Genomic DNA, 19,683 nt, shown 5'->3' on the forward strand with positions numbered 1-19,683 from the left:
TTTTTGTTGATCTTTTTGGCATGTCTAAGTGATGTGTCATATAGTGCAAGGTTTCCGAAACTGTGTTTTGTGAGATGATGGAAAGTGAATAATTCAAAACTCAAACTTAACAGTAATGGGGAAAATTGGGGAATACCGGTTTTATTACAGTAATTATGAAAGGCGAATGACAGTGAGGTAATTTTTTTCTTTGAAGTGGTTTTATGCAATGTTTCAGATAGGAAATAAATGAATGTTGACAAACAGTGGACTTAATATTCTAAGTCTAAGCAATGCTATTTTCTATTATTTAATATACCAAAATTCAGACTTGAACGTAACTAAATGTGATCACACAATATTGTGTACATCTATTATCTTTATTGTTATTATATTTATTATCCCCACAATAGTCTAGCTGTCAGGTCTCCCAGTGTGAACAGCTTCCAAGACATCCTCTAAACTCAGCAAGGCTGTAAGAACAGCTAATATTGGCAGCCATTTGGGCTGGCTTAAGCCGTTTTTTTTCCAGCAGGGAATATAAACATGCAGAGTTTCAAAGGGAGGGCATTAAAAAAGAGACGCAAACTCTGTTCACAACGATAGCAGCAGTTTAAAAAGAGGGCACTGAAGAAGAGGACCTCAAAGAGAACACTTCCACAATGAAGAACCAAAGCAGACGTCTGTGTGTTATTCTGCCCAATAACAAAGAACTGAGTTTGACTGTTGGGGTGAGTAAAATAGATTTATACTTCATAATATCACAATATTTGAATATCTGACATGGAGTGCCACTTTAAGAGTTACAGCCTCTTTTGATTTTGTTAAAAAGTTATATTAAGTATGAATGATGTTGGATGTTATAAAATCAATATATTTTGCCTTTGTAATGAACGTTTATTGAGATTTCCAGCAATGTATAAAACAGCCTAAACTGGCTTTCTGGTTCATTTCTTTTATACGTTGCTTGCCTTACTGTTTAGCATCTCTGTATTACAGCTTAAAGACAGAGGTCAAGACGTGTTCGAACAGCTGTTTGAGCTACTCGGCACCTCAGATCTTACCTTCTTTGGTCTGAGTGTGGTAAAGGGTCTGTGGTTTCCTTTTTTTGTTTTTGTATGTAAAACTGCTGACTAAGCCCCCTTTTTTTTTTATAACGATTAAACTAAAGGCTGAGCTTTGCAAAAAAACAAGATTGAAGGGAGTACCAGCTCTGTTGGTCTAAACAAAGGTAGCCTTTACAACTTATCTTGTTCATTCCATTTCATTTAGACAATCAACCCCTGTTTTTGGATTTGGGGCAAAAATTGTCATTGTACCTCCCAAAGTCCTGGAGAAAGAATACATCAAAGGTAAAATCAAGCACAAATAAAACTGTCATGTGAAAAATTTGGACACCCTATTGAATCCCATGGTTTTCTGTATCAGCACAATATAATGAAAAACAATTCTGACAATGCTTTTCATACTTTCTTCATTTCTATTTCCAATTAGATAACCAATTTTTAGCAAAAAATCACTCATCGTAAAGCAAAAGTTAGACACGAAGGCCCTGATTTTAGAGACCTCGTCACAAAGTTTTTTTTTAATTTCTATTACTTTTGATACTTTTGAGTAGAGAAATAAGTCTCCTGGCGAATTTCTCTCAGGTGGTTCCATTGCTGCCAGGCATTAAGTCTGAGAATAATTCAAAGAAAGGAATTATTTGAATTAACAAAGATGCATTAAATTGATAAATATGGCACTTATTCACTTGCATAATAAAATAGAAAAAAATACAACAATTTACATAACAGTACTGTAAGAATTAGATCAAAACAAAATAAATATTAAAAAATAATTGAAAAGTGTTATTGTGCTGGATCACTTTAAAATAAACACATGCAAATGTGAAAAAATCAGCTAGAAAAAATCTGTAGGTGTTGGGATTTTTTCTGGTTTTGATTCAGTAAGTATTACTGTAAATTGGTTGTGGGTTTTTTTTTATATATATAATCCCATATGACATGATTGCATAACACGAGATGTGATGTCATCCTAATGCAGTGATTTGATTGTGCATATGTTTTCATTTTATAGGAGAAAGTGATTCTTTCCCTTAAAGTGCAGTACTTTGTAGAAAATGTTCAACTAATTTTGTAAGTACAATGTTTGTTCCGTTTCCTCTTCTTTTGTTTTGTGTTTTTGGGAAATTGTGAAAATGTTTGGGGGTGGGGGTGGTGTTAGCGCAGTGGATAAGACGCATGCCTGTGGTGTGGGAGACCCGGGTTCGAATCCACTGTGAACCGCCAGTGTGTCCCTGAGCAAGACACTTAACCCCTAGTTGCTCCAGAGGCGTGCGACCTCTGACATATATAGCAATTGTAAGTCGCTTTGGATAAAAGCGTCAGCTAAATGAATAAATGTAAATGTAAATGTTTGTCACCTCACTTTTTGTCAGTGTCCTCGATCGCTCTGGCTTATTTGATTTAACCCCATTAAGCCTGATATATAATAGTCCGAATATTTTCAATGAATAATCAAGTAAACCTAAGTTGATTCGATCCAGTAAGTGTTCATCTTGAAATATCCTAGTTAACATCATGGTTAATGTTCATTTCCAGTTAATGTTAATTCTAACATTTCAGAATGTTAGAACTAAATTAATTAATATAAGGTAATGTATTATGAATTACAAATTAATGATAGTTAATATATAAGATGGAATTAATCATGATCAATAAATGCTATTAAAATGGTGGTTCATTGTTAGTTAATGATAACCAAATGTATAAACCAATATTAACAAACTGAACCTTATGAAAAAGCATTACTGAAATAATGAGTTTATTTCATTGAATGCAGGAAATGGGTTGCCTGGAAAACGGTCCGTTATATAGTTTGAGACATTTACAAAAATACTTGACCACAAAATTCTGTGATTGACCAATCAGAATCAAGTGAGCCATAGTAAGTCAGTTTAATAAAGCAGTTTCCGAGACCTAAATATTAGTATTGGGGATTGTTTTTTTTTTTCATTGTAGATAATTTAAGTAAAAAAAAATGTTTAAGCATCATTTGATCTGCTAATTTCATTCTCAAAGAAACAGTGATACCCGTCAGCTGTATTATGCTGAGGTGAAGGGGAGAGTTTTGAGATCTGAGTGCTTTGAGCAGGAAGGACTGTACTTCCAGCTGGCTGCCTACGCCCTTCAAGCTGATCTTGGAGATTGCGAAGAAAACTTAGCATACTTTAGCCCACAGGGATTTTTCCCTTTTTGGGTAAGTGTTCTGCTATTTTTCTATTTGCTTTTTGCTGGTTTTCTCCTTCAGACTGCAAAAGTAAAAATTAAAACACCTGTTCACCTGTTCTTACCATTCACTATGGTGTTATACATCTAATGGTGTTTTCATTGTGGTATTGTACAGATTGTACAGAAGCATGGGAATGATTATATCCTGAAGCACACCCCAGCCCTGCACAGGGAGCTTAAAGGAATGTCATCCAGCGAGGCTGCCTTGCTTTTCATTCAGGAAGCGTTTACCTTGAGTGATGTGCCTCTCACCATCTATAGATTGTCCAAAGTTAGTGTTGTTGTTGTTGTTGTTTTTTGCGCTCCAGTTCAGAAGTGCAGTAATCAAGGCCAGTCAAGCTCTGTTTCAGAGTTAAGTCTGAGTCCAAGTCAAGATCACATTTTATGTAGCATTTAGTTTTGTCTGGTCGTAGTATATATGTTCTTGGACTGGAGACAGACTTTTGTCCAAACTGGACTAATACAACACTAGTATTCAGTCAAACCAGAGTTGTGAATTATTCAGAAGTGAACTGAGAATGCCTTTTACATTTGAATTCAATTCCTGAAAATTGATTATTTTACGCAATAATCCAAGAGCCAATGGAATATTCCTGTTGGGTTTTTGTTGAGGGTGATGCTAACTTGCAGGTTGCCCTATAAAATATATAATCTCTGCTGCCAATTCTTCAGTTCAGAATTTTGCTCAAACATCCATTTTTACCAATATTTGTCACATTTCACTAATACAATTCTCTGTCTCTTTCCATTCCTGGCCTCTTCTGTATCCCTGCTGTCTCAGGAAAAGAAAAAAACACAAGGTTGTGTCCTCGTGGGTGTGACATCTACAGGACTGCAGATCTTTGAGGTAACTCCAAAATCATGGCCAATAACATCATCCATGCCATATGTCAAAACCCAGCACGAAACCAGCTTTATTCATATTGGTTCAATCTAGTCATTTCGCTCATAGCAATGTCACACGTACGGTTATATGTGTCTCATTTCTCTCTCCAGGTGCTGAATGGGGAACAGCAATCTGTGTCTGATTTTCCATGGCCCTCCATTCATTCCATTACTTTTCAGGTTCTATTGATTTTAACGTTTACAAATTCACCCAGTCAACTTATGATTTAATAGCATCATTTTAAGAAACTACCTGTTGTTCTCAGCATGTTTAACGCTCTGTTTAGTGCTTTCAGTTATGGTCTTGGTTTCACTACAGGGCAGGAAGTTTGACATTCGTGCTGACTGTTTTTTTGAGAAAAAGCTGGTGCTTTATAGTCTGTCCGTCCTTCATGCCAAAAACCTGCTGCAGCACATAAGCAACAGTCACCGACTGCATCTCAACACAAAGCCCTTGGTCATGAAGCTCAAGGAAAAAAACGGTCAGAGTCCAAAATATCAATAATTCTGTGGAAGAATGTAGTGCATCTGTTGTGGTATCTTTAGTGGTCTATCAATCTTCCTGTTTTCCACCTTAACATTTTAGATTTATTTTGAAAGACGTCTTGCATTTGCATTTGTTTGATGATAGATACAGGAAAAACGGCAATATTCTGAAATTTACACACACACACACACACACACATACATATACAGTGTGTATATATATATATATATATATATATATATATATATATATATATATATATATATATATATAATATTTTTTTTTCATTGGTGCTGTATGCAAGTTTTTGACTCTATATTATATATTATACTAAAGCATATATATATATATATATATTATATATATATTATACTAAAGCATATACTATACTAAAGCATAACAATACCATACGTTTGCAGATATTTAAGAAACATGCTAGGTTAACATACTTGTTTATCTGAAAAACAATGCTACAGTCAGTTATTCTCCCTTGAAAATGTGCGTTCCGGGCCAGAATGTCGGTCTCTCTTTTAGTTTGTGTAACCCACCCACTGCAAGTTTACCAGTTTGTATTTCTGCACCCAGGTTGCCAGAAGGCAGAAAATATAATGCAATTCATTTCATTCATTGTCATGTGCGCTTTGTTTCTGCTGGTGTCGTAGATCTGGCAAACTGCGTGTGCGTCAAGTCTGAGGAGGGGGGGCTGGGTGAAAAAAAAACCCTCTCTGAAATTTTTACTGCAATCCTGCGTACAGCACCTTTAAAGTAATTTATTCCTGTGATGGTAAAGCTGAATTTTCAGTTGTTTTTCAAGAAATCCTCCAGAAATCAATTTAATATACTATTAACGAAGTTGAAAACCGTTTTGTTGCTTAATATTTTTTTGGAACCCATGATATATCATTTAAACGACTAGGGCAAAATAAAAGCGAGAGAGAGAGAGAGAGAGAGAGAGAGAGAGAGAATTTAGAATTTTAACCAAACATTTATTTCACAGCTTCAAAACTATTCTAATACAATAATGACTCAAACAAAATTGACATTGGGATCAATGTAACGAACAAGAAAAATATAAAAGTTCATCAACAACAGAGCAAATTGCATCATTGTAACACCACTGAACCAAAAAGAACATCAAATCTTTCATCATCTTATAAAATTTTAAATCAACCCACACTCTTGCTTTTATCCGATTTTTACAAATAGATACAACTTCACATCCTTCTGACCCTTGAATTTTATTCCTCCTGCTTTTATATACTGCCATTTTTGCTTCTCCCACAATGAAATTTAAAAGTTGACATTTTATCTCGTTTTTTGCTGAATATCAATATCCAAGAATAAAACTCTAAACAGTAAAGATATAATCTAACTTACCAAACAAAAATGTAAGAAAATCAAATAAATAGCACAACCTTGTACACTCCATAAATTTTTTTTAAATTGTCTCTTTCTTTTTTTTACACAGAAAGGACATAGATTACAAACATTAGGGTTAATAACATGTACAAAAGAATTAACAGCAACAGCGCCATGTAAAATTCTCCATTGGAGATCCCCCACCCTTTTTTCCAAAGGGGGTTTATAAAACACTCTCCACACAGGTTTTATATTCTGGTAAAAACGTCTGTTTTAAAAGATCTAGTAATTTCCCTGCTAATCTTACTGATCTAACTCCAATGCAAGAAGCAACCTTTTGTGAGTTATCTAACTCGGGCCCCCAAGCAGCACACAATTTAACTTTTCTTGTTCTGCACATTGCATTTTCAAAACCCCATGCAGCTTCACTTGAAACATCAAATCTAGCTCCAAACTATGGAATGATATTCCAGAAATTATTCAAAAGGAATTGCAAATTGTATTTGCAATTGCGTTTTCAATTTGTGGACGCATAAAATGTGACATAATCCAAACGCAAATGCAAATCGCTCATTACTGTTTGCATTTTCATTTAAGCGAACGCACAGTTTCTGCCAAATTAAAAATGGAAATGCAAAGTCCATTCGCAATTGTGTTTCCCTTATCTTACGAGCTATGAGTCTGTCATATTTAAATAGCAATATTAATTACCACATTTGCCTTTTCACTCTCTCTGCACTATGCATGTAAACTGCCAAAACTCAAATGGAATCGCAATTCCTTTTGCATTTGAGTTTCCAACGTCTGCACGGAAACCTGTCAAGTGACAGGGGTGGGGCCTTTTTATTGGGCGTGTTTGCATTGGGAAGTGACGTCACTCACAGTTATTTAAAATCATGTAAAATTGTCTACGCAAAGTAACTACCTGCCTAAGTTGTGCAGATTTACAGTTTAAAGTAATCTTTCTAATCTGCGATACAACTTTGCCATGCCTTCTCTTTCAATCAATTCGTCTATGATATATGGTGGCACATTTGACAATAGGATTTTTTTTGGGCTGCATCAAAGGCATGCATATGACTCATTTATGACGATTCCACTCACAACGATCTCATTAACTTTATTCACGTCATCTAAGAACAAGAATGCTGACAGAATGCTTTTGTGGCCAACAACCTGTGCGGCTGCTAAAATACCCTTTTCCACAAAGCGGCTGTGACGAGTGGGGCGGGGCCGAGAGAAGTGGGAACAGAGCGAGGCCGGTGGAGTGATTGGAGATGAGCGACCCCTGCTCGACCCACCTGTCTCGAGTCCCACGGAGGAGATGGAGGGATATAAAACCGGAGCGACTACAGTGACGGACGAGAGAGGACCAGGCCTGGGTTTTAGTTTGTTTTGATTTTTATTTGTGCGCGTCAGTCGTCCGTGAGGGGCTGACGTGCTGTTTTGTGTTTATTTCTCAGAGAGAGAGTGAAGTGAAGTGACATTCAGCCAAGTATGGTGACCCAAACTCAGAATTCGTGGTCTGCATTTAACCCATCCAAAGTGCACACACACACATACACACACACACGGAGCAGCCATTTTTGTTTTTAGAGGGAGAGAGGGAGAGAAAGACTTCAATTCAGTAAAGATACATTAAATTTATCAAAAGTAACAGTAAAGACATCTACAATGTTACAATATTTCTTAAGGATCATGTGACACTGAAAACTGGAGTAATGGCTACTAAATTTTCAGCTTTGTCATAACAGGAATAAATAAAATTTATAAATGTATATGGAAAACAGTTATTTACATGATAATAATATTTCACAATATCACTGTTCATGTTTGATAAAGCTCGAAAGATAAAAGATTATATATATATATATATATATATATATATATATATATATATATATATATATATATATATATATATATATATATATAAAACGTAATTATTTTATTTTGACCTTTTGAGCTTCTAACCTTTGACTGATCATGCATTATTTTTATTATTTTTACGATTAATAAATAGTAAAAGTAATAATCATGTAAGTGTGTGTTAATAGTGAAAATGTACACAATCATACTGTAAGGTGTTTATAATTTCTTATTTGCTTTGTTTAAATATCTTTAACTAGACATTATCTGTTTGAATAAAGGTAGACACAGAGAGATGTACATCACAGATGGAGCTGATCTGGTCTTTGAGGACAGTGATGATGATGAGCTTCCACCAATGAAGTTCCTCTTAGACAACATCCAGAAGCAAACCACTGGCACCACTGACTGTAGAACTGTCATGGGTAAACAAGACTGAAGTGTGTAACTTCACCTGCATTAGCGGCACCACACTAAATCAAAATCACATACTTACCTACAGTATTTAACAAAAGAAGTATGTCCAGCTTTTTAGTATTCATAAAAGACTAAATGATATGATCGGGCCTGACTCCATTGCTTAGTCTGACACAGGTGACACACACCTTTAATTTAACCTCCTTAATTATTACCTGATAAATAAGTACTATTAAGGCCACTTCACCTTTTTAAATAAGGCACTGATGTTTTTGACTCGAAGATGTCTCATAGATTTAGATTGACAATTATTCAGTCATTAATTATTCCTTATTTGTTCATTTATGTGCAGGTAGTGATGCTTCAAATGGCGCTTGCTGTTTAGAGATGAGTGTTGATGAGCCTGAAGAAATGTTGGTAGATGATCCTGAAGATGTTCTGCGTTTAATTGAGCTGGTGGAGGGTGTATCTGTGGATGGTCCTTTATTGTTGCCAATTTCTCACTGGGAAGGTGAGAATAGGAAAGTTTGGGTCAGCAAGATACACATTCTGTACACACACACACACACACACACACACACACACACACACACAGAGGTGACAAACAAGTATAGCTATCTTTGTGAGGACATTGATTGACATAATGCAGTCTCTAGCTCCTTACCCTTAAGTGCCTCTACCAAACCCTTATCCTAACCCTACCCTTTACCCAGTTATAACCCCTAAACCAAGTCTTGACCCTCAAACAGACCTTTAAAGGAGGTCTCATAAAGTGAGGACCGGCCAAAATATCCTCACTTTTTTGTCCTCATTCCGAAGGTCTAAAGCTCAAACCGGCCCTCACAATAAAAGACGTACAAGTTCACACACACACACACATATGTATGTATATATTAGTGCTGGACAACGATGAAAGTTTTTAATCGCGATTAATCTCATGATTGTCTGCAATTAATTGTTTGTTTTCATGACTATGAAAATTGTAGAGTCACACTGAAGGCATCAAGGGCTATTTGACCAAGAAGGAGAGTGATGGGGTGCTGCGCCAGATGACCTGGCCTGAACCCAATCGAGATGGTTTTAGGGGTGAGCTGGACCGCAGACAGAAGGCAAAAGGGCCAACAAGTGCTAAGCATCTCTCGGGGAACTCCTTCAAGACTGTTGGAAGACCATTTCAGGTGACTACCTCTTGAAGCTCATCAAGAGAATGCCAAGAGTGTGCAAAGCAGTAATCAAAGCTAAAGGTGGCTACTTTGAAGAACCTAGAATGACATATTTTCAGTTGTTTCACACTTTTTTGTTATGTATATAATTCCATATATAATTCCACATGTGTTAATTCATAGTTTTGATGCCTTCATTGTGAATCTACAATTTTCATAGTCATGAAAATAAAGAAAACTCTTTGAATGAGAAGGTGTGTCCAAACTTTTGGTCTGTACTGTGTATATATATACACAGCACAGACCAAAAGTTTGGAAACATTACTATTTTTAATGTTTTTGAAAGAAGTTTCTTCTGCTCATCAAGCCTGCATTTATTTTATCAAAAATACAGGAAAAACAATAATATTGTGAAATATTATTACTGCTAGAAAACACACACATATATATATATATATATATATATATATATATATATATATATATATATATATATATATATATATATATGTGTGTGTGTGTTTTCTAGCAGTAATAATAGTATATATATATATATATATATATATATATATATATATATATATATATACATACGTATACATTTATATATGTGTGTGTGTATATATATATATATATATATATATATATATAATATATATATAATATAGTCTTAGTGAAGAGAATAAATATAAATCTTACCAACTATAAACTTTTGAACACTAGTGTACACTTGTTGCTTTGAAATCACTCCTGTAGTTAATTTTTTTTTTTTTTTTTACGTATTTCCATCAAGGTGAAACAAATCAAATCAGTTAATTTCCACTACTCTCCACCCTGCTAGAAAAACCGCTTGAAGCATCTCTATCTCCATTGTGGGTGTTAACCTGGAAGTGACAAGCAACCACAAGCCATGGAGGCTTTAGAATGTGCATTTGTACTTTGAATGAACTAACTTTTTTTCACATTATGTCCCTAAATATGCAACATATAAATGAACAGAAATTGTTTGCAAAGCATGCTGAAGTTATTTTTACATGCGAAGACACCATATAATGTTTTTTTGTCGAACTTTGATCTTTACCAAAAAACCTACGGAAACCACTGTGTACAAACATAAGTATTGTGAAATATGTGGTGGAAAAATGCCACATAATAGACCGTGAGGACATGGAAATGATGACATGCTAACTTTGGACATTATTTGACATATTGTGCCATGCTGTCATGGTTTAAAATTCTGAGTCATCAGTAATATGCATTTTACCCCCCCTTTAAGGAAGACCATTACAACGAAAAGAAGGGGTGGGTAGGCAGGCATAAATAAGGTGGGCTGGCTTTACGTGGTTTACCAAGTTTCATTCAGTATCACATCATGAATGCGTTCGGATTGGTGAGTTTGCTTGCTGTGTTCATTAGATATTTTTAACACCCAAAAGGGGTTTTCATTTATGTTAATGTATGTTTTTTTAATGTAAGTTTGAGTCTTTAATATGGTACTGATGATAATGTAACAGAGATGGAAAGCTATGATTACATCTTCATATGCAAATATTATATTTGCACATTTAAGTCTTGGGTGATGTTGAGTCAGACATATAACAGATAATAGATAAATAGCGATACGTGCCAGTATACAGTAATTTTGGAAGAATTCGTTTTAGTTTTGTTCATCAAATCTTCTTCCCAGTATGAATACTGGTCTTAGAAGTCATTTTAGTCTAAAAGTATCACTTTCTTTCTTCTGTGGACACACCAGGACGAAGAAACACTTTACAGTATTTTCAGTTTTGTTCCACAGAAGAATAGTCTCGCAGGTTTAAGAGCAAAGAAGTGAGTAAGAAAAGTTGTTGCAGTCATTATGACCATTCAGCTATGATTTTTTTTCTTTCACTATTGATTTAACAAACAAGTAAAAATGTCCTATTATATTTTCCATTTCTTTTAATTTATTAATAGAAACCATGAAAATTTGAATCTAGTAAAAGTTGTGGGGATGATGCAACGCACAATGCATAGAAAAGTTTTTGTCTCTCTCTCTTTGTCTTCTTTAACCTCAAACTTAAAGATAATTATAATACATTACAATCATATTTACAAGCTTTTGTATCATGCTGTCCTTTATTTTTATGTGCATGTTTTTTTGTTTGTCCTTTTTCGCAGACCTGGAGCTATTCATACCTAATTATTCAAATTCATATAAAACCGATCAATAATACAAAAGTATGATCATCTAAACTGAGTGAAATAATCATGAACCAATTTCAAGATTTATTTTATTTTTAATTACATGAGGTGTCATTCAGATTATAACCAACTATTTTTTCAATGTACTGTTTAAAATGTTGGGATATGAACGATGTTTCAGTCTTTTTAAAATAAGTGACTTGTGCAAAAAAAATAGTTAAATACAGTAAAAACAGTATTGTTGTGGAATAATAAAATTTTACATAATGGCTTTCTATTTAATTTGTAAAATCTTAATTATTGCTTTTTTCTGTGATGGCAAAGCTAAATTTTCAGCATCATTACTCCAATCTTCAGTGCCACATGATCCTTCAGAATTAATTTTTAAGATTTATATTTCAGGATTCTTTGATTTTTATATATACAGTATATATACATATATATATATATATATATATATATATATATATATAGAGAGAGAGAGAGAGAGAGAGAGAGAGAGAGAGCGAGAGAGAGATTAAAAACACCCTTTATTTAGTCACTTTTGATTAAATGCATTTTGCTGAATAAACAAAATAAACATATTTCTCTTTACAGCATATAAATAAATAGGAATTAAGCATCAATAGAAACCTTTATCTTGTTACCAGTTGTTGGACATGTCCTGGCATGCCCACTACCAATGTATATGTATTTCCTGATAATGCTAAAAATGCTCAACACATTAACACTTCGCTTCACTTTAAAATTCCAGACCACAAGAGGAACTAGTAACATCATTTTTTTATTTTCTTTCATCTGCAAAATGATTGCATTAAGTTAGTTACACATTTCAGGGCAGCTTCAAAATGCACAAACCATGTTATATGGTATAAGTGTCGTGAGGTCAAAACATAGTATTGTGCAAAGAACTGTGCAAAAATAAAACATTGATTCATATTAATTGATAATCTGCCATGTAATCATAATTTTAGGGGAAAGGAACAAAAGTTGGTAGCTATGTGTGTGCATGTTTGCAGTTTTTCAGAAATGTTGTCTGAGTTGTGTATTTCCAATGAGCCTTGGTTTGTAAAATAAATTTTCCAAATCCTTTGTAATATTATAACTTTTTTTTTTTTTGGATTTTTGTTTTTTTACTTTTTCAATTAAATGCATTTTTGCTTAAGTATTAATTTCTTTCCCACAAAATGCAAATAAAAAATTAAGTATTAGGAAGATCTTGTGTGTGTGTGTGCGCGCGCATGTACATATGTATGTGTGTGTGTGTGTGTTTAAAGTCTTTTGTATATTTGTTTACAGATTCTGATTGTTTGCCTGCACCTTTGCTGCAATGCACTACAAAATGGTAATTTCCTTGTGCTTTTTTTTTATTGGCCTATGTAATTGTCATTAATAACACATTCAATAATTAATAATAATCAAAAACCCAAGACAATTTGTGTTTCATTGCAATTAACATTCTCAGAAAAAAAAGAAGAAAAAAAAACACTGGGGCAGTACCAGCACTATTATGTACTTTTAAAGTACTGATATATATAATTTAGGGGTAAATAAGGTACAGATATTTAGATTTGTACCTGAGGAAACTGCCCCAGTGACAGGTGTTTTTTTTAGGCTGGGTTTTACTGTTTACAGAAAAACATCATAACCCCTGAGGGGCATCCCCTGATAATGAATGGGGTATTATATTAACAGACTATACAAATGTTAATAAAACAATAGGCCTATACCTTTAAAATCACAGAAGTGTTTGTCACTTTAAAGCTATGGTTCACCCAAAAATTACAGTTTTGTCAATTTAACTTTTTGCTGTTAAATTGCATTAGCAATGTCAAATTCTGTTTTGTTTTTGTAGGAACGTGCAACAACTTCACAGTGGCATTTATAGAGACTGCAGAAAAAGTGTCTTGCTTTAAGGTGATGGATGGACATGGTGCTATTTGTTGGACTGGCCATCCAACCCAGTCATGTCAGATAGACTATAGAGATGGCAAGACATGCATCAAGTGGCCAGTAGACACTGCAATCTCATGTGTGAAGGAGTCTAATGAGATGCTTAATACAGGTAATAATTGTCCATTTTTTTCCAACAGCACTGACAATAAATATATCTGATTTTGGACTTGTATATCAGAATACCTTTTTCTCTTCTAGAAGAAGAAAAGAAGTGTGCCCGTGACCAAGAAAGTGAGTCAAAATCAGTCATTTTTAATTAATTTATCATTTAGTAGGTATTTATTAAATATTTATTAAATTGATTTTTTTTGTTCTTTTTTAAGATATCAGTTGCAATGGAGAGTACAAACTTGGTAAGTTTATTTAATTCAAGGTTTAATTATTATTATTATTATTGGTAAATGAAAACAAATCAATGGCTGCTCCCTAAAGTCAAGTCTTTGTGTTTATCCCAGACTCAGTCTCAGAGCCTGGAGATTCTGCATCAACTCCATCATTGAGTAAGAATGCAAAACTAAACCATTAGCTGCTACATGTTTGCATCCATCATTAAATAATTCCACATATTTATGTTTTTAAATTACTGTTTTTCTTTTTTGTTGTTTTTTTTGCAGGCATTCAACTAATTATGGCTGCTATTACCATTGTCTACTGGATGTTTCTATGACACTACTAATAGTGTTCTGAACTGCATTAACGCTCAAACAAAATCCATTGAATTTATATATATAAGTACATTGGATGCACATGTTTATATTATTTTCTCAATATTACTTACCTCTGTTTATGCAACCTAACATTTTTCCAATTAATTATTTTTTTATGTTTTGTATGATTTAACATGATTTTTGTTTACATGAACTTTGAGTTATAACCACTATATGCAGTGGTGTTTCAAATAATTATATAAGCTGCTTTTGTAAATGAATAGTGTTTTAACAATCTTTATATTGTAGATTTTTAAGGCAATGTAAACAAAACAAAAATTATTGGAAAATGTTTGCAACAGTACACAACAGTCCATACAGATTAAAAATATAGAGATGCATGTTACACACAAAGCTCAGTTTGAAGTGCATCAATTAAAATATAACATAATCCCAAATAAAAGCAAAATCCAAAACTAAAAATCTGATCATATTTCATCTCCATTCCACCCCCAACGCCCCCCCCCCCCCATTTATTTTTAAAGCATGACCTGAGACTAACTGCAGTGTTTCAGCATTGTGCCCCCTAGTGGTCAGGAGATATGAAATGCATATTTCTGTTCATAACTTCTGAATGCTTTGGCCAAATATAACAAAACTGGTATCTTTAGATTTGGTGGGTCATGTTGAGTCGAATGAAATCTAATTAGCGTTTCGTTACAAAAGTAATTAGAAAAATCTTCAGCTCCATGCCCTGATATACTCAAAAACTTTTGGGGGCAGCGCCACCTTAGGTTTTGATGAAATTTAGAAAAATGCTAATAACTTTTGCTTACATTAACCTATTGTAATTGGACTGATGTTAATAGATTCCTTGCATCACGCCGACAACATCGATACCAATTTTGCCATAATTGACTGAACTTCCTGTCCGCCATTTTGATTCATGTTAAAAACATACTTTTTCAAACTCCTCCTAGATTGTTTGTCCAATTTTCACCAAATTTGTCTCTGATCATCTTCAAACCTAGCTGGCAAAAAGTTATGGATTTCGTGTCGATATACGAAACGGTTTTCATTTAGCATATGAACGAACTTGCTGGAAAGATGCCAAACTGAATCTGAGGGCTGTATCTCTGCAAAGGTTTGACATATTTATCCCAAACTTTGTATGTGCCATTGTCACCTCACACTGACCATGGCACATCAATTTGGTAAGAGTAATAAACCAATCATTAACCTTTAATTATGACATTTCCAAAAATGCTAATAACCTTTGATTGCATTAGGCTTTTGCAATGAAACTAGTCTCAAAATATTCCTTGGGTCATGTCGACAACAGCCATACCAATTTTTTTATAGTAGGAAATCTGAACTGCCTGTCCGCCGTTTTGATTTATGTTAAAAATTGACTTTTTCTAACTACTCCTCAACTGTTGTTCAGATTTTCACCAAAATCGAGTCAGATCATCTTGCAATTTGTATCGACTGAAAAAACTGTTTTCATACAGCACCATTACAAATTTTAGGCACAGTGCCAAAATGATTCCGAGGCTTTATCTCTGCAAAGCTTTACATGTTTGCACCAAACTTTGTATGTGTCATTGTCACCTCACACTGACCATGCCACATCAATTTGGTAACAGCGCCACTTATTGGTCGAGTAATAAACCATTCATTAACCATTAATAATTACATTTTTATAAAAATGTTAATAACTTTTTATTGCAATGAAACTGGTCTCAAAATATTTTGTGGCTTATGTCAACAACATGCATACCAAATATGCCAGAGTAAGCTGAACTTCCTGTCCACCATTTTGATTGATGTTGAAAACCTACTTTGTTGAAAACAAATTTTTTTTGAACTCCTCATCAGCCGTTGGTCCGATTTTCACCAAAACCGAATCAGATGATCTTCAGACTGTGCTAACAAAAAGCTATGGATTTTGTGTCAATATACAAAACCGTTTTTGTGACGAATTTGAGGCATGATGCAAAAATGGCACTTGTAGCTAAATCTCTGCAATGCTTTGGCACATTGACACCAAACTTTGTGTGTCATTGTCAGCTCACACAGAACACACCGATTTGATCGTGTAAATTAATCAATAAATCATGCTACTAGAGGTTGTATTTATGATTTTTCAGCCATTTTAATTAAAATCATCCTAAAATTGCTTTTATTGCTCATTGTTGCATTTGGTCTGATGCTCAATGCCATGCTTAGCTCCTCATCTTGCCGCTGGAGTAATTGGCCCCGTAATTGCTGTTTGCAGTTATAATTTATATATATATATATGTAACCCTTTTCGTCTGTGTGCTCCCCCAAAAGGCTCTGCGTTGTGATTGGGTGATGATTGAATGAGGAGGACACAAAGATCGTTGTCGTCACAGCGGTGAAGCTTATTTATTGGGCTCTTTATCTGCATCAGCCACTTTTCACAAGGAAAATAGAACTGTTAGTTACTAATATCAAAACTAAAAATGTATATAAAATCATAAAACAAGACAATATAGTTTTAGCTGTTGTTATATTAAACCTTAAATCAGGGGGGTTCCCAAAGACTGGAAAAATAACTTTCCACATATGACAAGTGATGTTGAATACCACATGCATCCCAAATACAAAGAATAAAACTCAAAATACTCAGATAAACGTTAAACACAATACAATATAAAGAAAAATATACCCCACCACATGGAAGGTACAACCCATGCAATAATATCAGAAATACAAAACCATCTTTTACCAGTAAGTGCACATATATGTTAGTTAACATATTTAACAGCAATATATATCTTCAAATAACATGGATGGCCAATATAATTAAAGAAATATAATGGATGTAACAGAGAACAGTGAAAACCATCCTTACCTTTTCACAAGGAAAATAGAACTGAATTAAACAACAGCTCCACCCATGTGAAGAAGGGCTCACTTACACAATGATATACTCCTAAAACACAGCTCCCCCCTAAGGCTGGGAGAAACATATTACATCTTGCCTACATCCACCCCCTCTTTCAATGATGCCGTCCCAGTCATCACTAAAAAAACGAAATTAAGTCAGTTTAAATCTTAATATTAACTTTGAAGTGTCTGTGTGGGGTGTGTGTCTGTATAGGTATTGCTAAAGTAGAGCTGCTTCTTCGCCTTAGCCTTTTCCCACACTTTCCTTCCTCTCTCTACCTTCTCCTTATCAATCTCGCTTTGGAGGCCATGTATCTCCAAGGAGAGTCTTTTTGGTGGGCGCCTTTTTCGCTCAGGATATCTCCTCTCTGGCCTCTCAGGATTGGAGACTTCCAATGACGTCTGCTCCCCATTCTTCTCCTCTTCGCTCACAGTCTCTTTTAATTGACTTCCATCCTGTCCATGCTCTTCGTCCACCACATCCTGCCATTCCACACTTGTACACTGTGTAATAGTGCCACTGTCTACACTTTCAATTGGCTCCACTATTTCCTCTTCTTCCTCTGAAACGCCTGAGTCCATTCCAGACACTTCCTCCATGTCAGGCTCTTCTCCGGCAAGGTACTTGGAACTTACCGGGAAAAACATGCACTGGGACAGAAGATTTCGGTGGATGACTCTTTCCCTGTCACCATCTTCTGGACGAACCACATACACTGGAATCCCTGGCTGTTTCTTCACCACAACATATGGACGTGGTTCCCACCTATCAGCCAGCTTCTGTTTCCCCTCGACATAACACACTTTCACCATCACTCTGTCACCAGGTTGGAACATGTGGCTTTTGGCTTTCTTGTCATAGTGCTTTTTCTGAAGATCCTTAGCATGCCTTGACATTCGATCTGCCTCATTATAAGCATAGGACAAGCATTCATGCAGAGTCTGGACATATTCACTGTACTCACATGGCTCTTTTGCTGTTGACAGGCCAAACATGAGATCAACAGGCAGTCGTGGATGTCTGCCATACATCAAGAAGTATGGGGAAAAACCAGTCGAATCGTGTTGAGTGCAGTTGTAAGCATGTGTCAGTGCGTCAATGTATTCATGCCACCTGGGTTTTTATCAGGATCAAGAGTGCCCAACATATTCATAAGAGTTCTGTTAAATCTCTCTGTGGTCCCATTTCCCTGCGGATGGTAGGGGCTAGTATGAGTCCTTGTAATTCCCGTTAACTTACACAACTCCCTCACTACTGTACTCTCAAAATTTCTGCCTTGATCTGCATGGAGTCTTGCTGGAAAACCAAATCGACAGAAGAAATTCTTCCACAGCACCCTTGCCACAGTGACAGCCTTCTGGTCTTTTGTGGGGTAAGCCTGGGCGAATCTTGAGAAATGATCGGTGACAACCAGGACATTCTCTATTCCTCCCTTAGACTTCTCCAGGACAAGAAAATCCATGCATATGAGTTCCATAGGGGCATTAGTGTGAACGCTCACCAGCGGAGCCCTATTTCCAGTGGAAGTTTTCCTCAGACAACATCTTTCACACTGCTCACACCATGACTTTATTTCACACTGCATTCTCGGCCAAAAGAATCGTTCCCGGAACAGATTCAAAGTACGCTCAAATCCCAAATGACCAGAGTCGTCATGAAGACTTGTTTTAGCCAAAAGTCGCATTTTCTCTGGCAAGACCAGCTGAGCAATGGACCGTCCCTGAACATCCTTAACTTGCCTGTAAAGAATTCCATTTTTGACCACCAGCCTCCTCCACTCTTTTAAGAGAAACCGTGTATCTTTCCCCTTTTCCAATCTTTCTCCACGTCTTGGCTTTTTGTTTAGTGTCTTGTAATGTAGGACTGGCCCAATGACAGGGTCCTCCTTTTGACATCCCCTGATCTCCAGCTTTGTCATTGCAGGCAGTGCATCAGTACCCGCTCCATCAAATGAATTGGCTAGCCCGTCAACCTGGTCCAGAAACTCTCCCTCTGTGCATACAACAGTTCTCTCTGCTTGCTCACTAACGTCTTCCTTCCTCCCTGAGACATCTCCACAGGAGTGGTCTTGCAGCGTGGAGGAAATGCACTGTGGGCAGGACTGAAGAGTTTCTATGACCTCTTGATTAGACATCCTTGAGAGTGCATCAGCATTAGAGTTGGACTTCCCTTGCCTGTACTCAATTCCAAAGTCAAACATGGCCAGCTGTGACACCCAACGCTGACCTGTGGCGTCCAACTTCGCTGTACTCATCACGTATTTAAGTGGGTTGTTGTCAGTCAGCACAGAAAACGTATGTCCATAAAGGTGATCATAAAACTTATCTGTAACAGCCCACTTTAGAGCCAAAAACTCTAACTTATGTGCAGGGTAGCGGGTCTCAGGTGGTCTCAAACCTCGGCTTGCATACGCTATTACTTTTTCCACACCATCTTGAACTTGTGCAAGGACTGCCCCAAGACCCTCACCAGAAGCATCCGTTTGCAGTACAAATGGTAAGCTGAAGTCAGGGTAGCCCAGAACTGGTGC

At 35.7% G+C, this 19,683-nt stretch overlaps 2 protein-coding genes and 1 long non-coding RNA gene across 5 annotated transcripts; all 3 read left to right on the forward strand.

The window, feature by feature from the left end:
• The first annotated feature begins 567 nt into the window (after window positions 1-567).
• On the forward strand, window positions 568-2,121 carry LOC132121886 (FERM domain-containing protein 6-like). The gene is made up of 4 exons (XM_059531622.1): window positions 568-710; window positions 979-1,069; window positions 1,252-1,331; window positions 2,059-2,121. Exons 1-4 carry the CDS (start codon window positions 642-644, stop codon window positions 2,119-2,121), a joined length of 303 nt encoding a protein of 100 aa, XP_059387605.1. The 5' UTR covers window positions 568-641.
• Window positions 2,122-3,021: 900 nt separating this feature from the next.
• On the forward strand, window positions 3,022-4,121 carry LOC132121795 (uncharacterized). Of its 2 annotated transcripts, XR_009426317.1 has the most exons (3): window positions 3,022-3,240; window positions 3,388-3,543; window positions 4,054-4,121. It is a non-coding gene; the product is annotated as an uncharacterized LOC132121795 (long non-coding RNA). The 2 variants fall into 2 exon arrangements; XR_009426316.1 differs by lacking the exon at window positions 4,054-4,121 and having other exon boundaries at window positions 3,388-3,544.
• A 177-nt stretch (window positions 4,122-4,298) lies between these two features.
• Window positions 4,299-13,701, forward strand: LOC132121794 (uncharacterized). Of its 2 annotated transcripts, XM_059531546.1 has the most exons (6): window positions 4,299-4,337; window positions 4,477-4,639; window positions 8,154-8,297; window positions 8,642-8,800; window positions 12,936-12,981; window positions 13,492-13,701. In XM_059531546.1, exons 2-6 carry the CDS (start codon window positions 4,618-4,620, stop codon window positions 13,550-13,552), a joined length of 432 nt encoding a protein of 143 aa, XP_059387529.1. In that variant the 5' UTR covers window positions 4,299-4,337; window positions 4,477-4,617; the 3' UTR covers window positions 13,553-13,701. The 2 variants fall into 2 exon arrangements, with proteins under 2 accessions (XP_059387529.1, XP_059387531.1); XM_059531548.1 differs by lacking the exons at window positions 12,936-12,981; window positions 13,492-13,701 and adding an exon at window positions 10,246-10,706.
• Window positions 13,702-19,683: the final 5,982 nt, after the last annotated feature.

This window comes from Carassius carassius, chromosome 40 (assembly GCF_963082965.1).
Source record: "Carassius carassius chromosome 40, fCarCar2.1, whole genome shotgun sequence".
NCBI lineage: Eukaryota > Metazoa > Chordata > Actinopteri > Cypriniformes > Cyprinidae > Carassius > Carassius carassius.

Excerpts from the sequence above, each read along its gene's own strand:
- LOC132121886 (XM_059531622.1), top strand. The coding sequence starts at position 642 with ATGAAGAACCAAAGCAGACGTCTGTGTGTTATTCTGCCCAATAACAAA. Across the intron at positions 711-978 it reads AACTGAGTTTGACTGTTGGG|CTTAAAGACAGAGGTCAAGA; the intron begins GTGAGTAAAATA and ends TCTGTATTACAG. Across the intron at positions 1,070-1,251 it reads TGGTCTGAGTGTGGTAAAGG|ACAATCAACCCCTGTTTTTG; the intron begins GTCTGTGGTTTC and ends CATTTCATTTAG.
- LOC132121794 (XM_059531546.1), top strand. The coding sequence starts at position 4,618 with ATGAAGCTCAAGGAAAAAAACG. Across the intron at positions 8,298-8,641 it reads TGACTGTAGAACTGTCATGG|GTAGTGATGCTTCAAATGGC; the intron begins GTAAACAAGACT and ends ATTTATGTGCAG. Across the intron at positions 12,982-13,491 it reads CTGCAATGCACTACAAAATG|GAACGTGCAACAACTTCACA; the intron begins GTAATTTCCTTG and ends TTGTTTTTGTAG.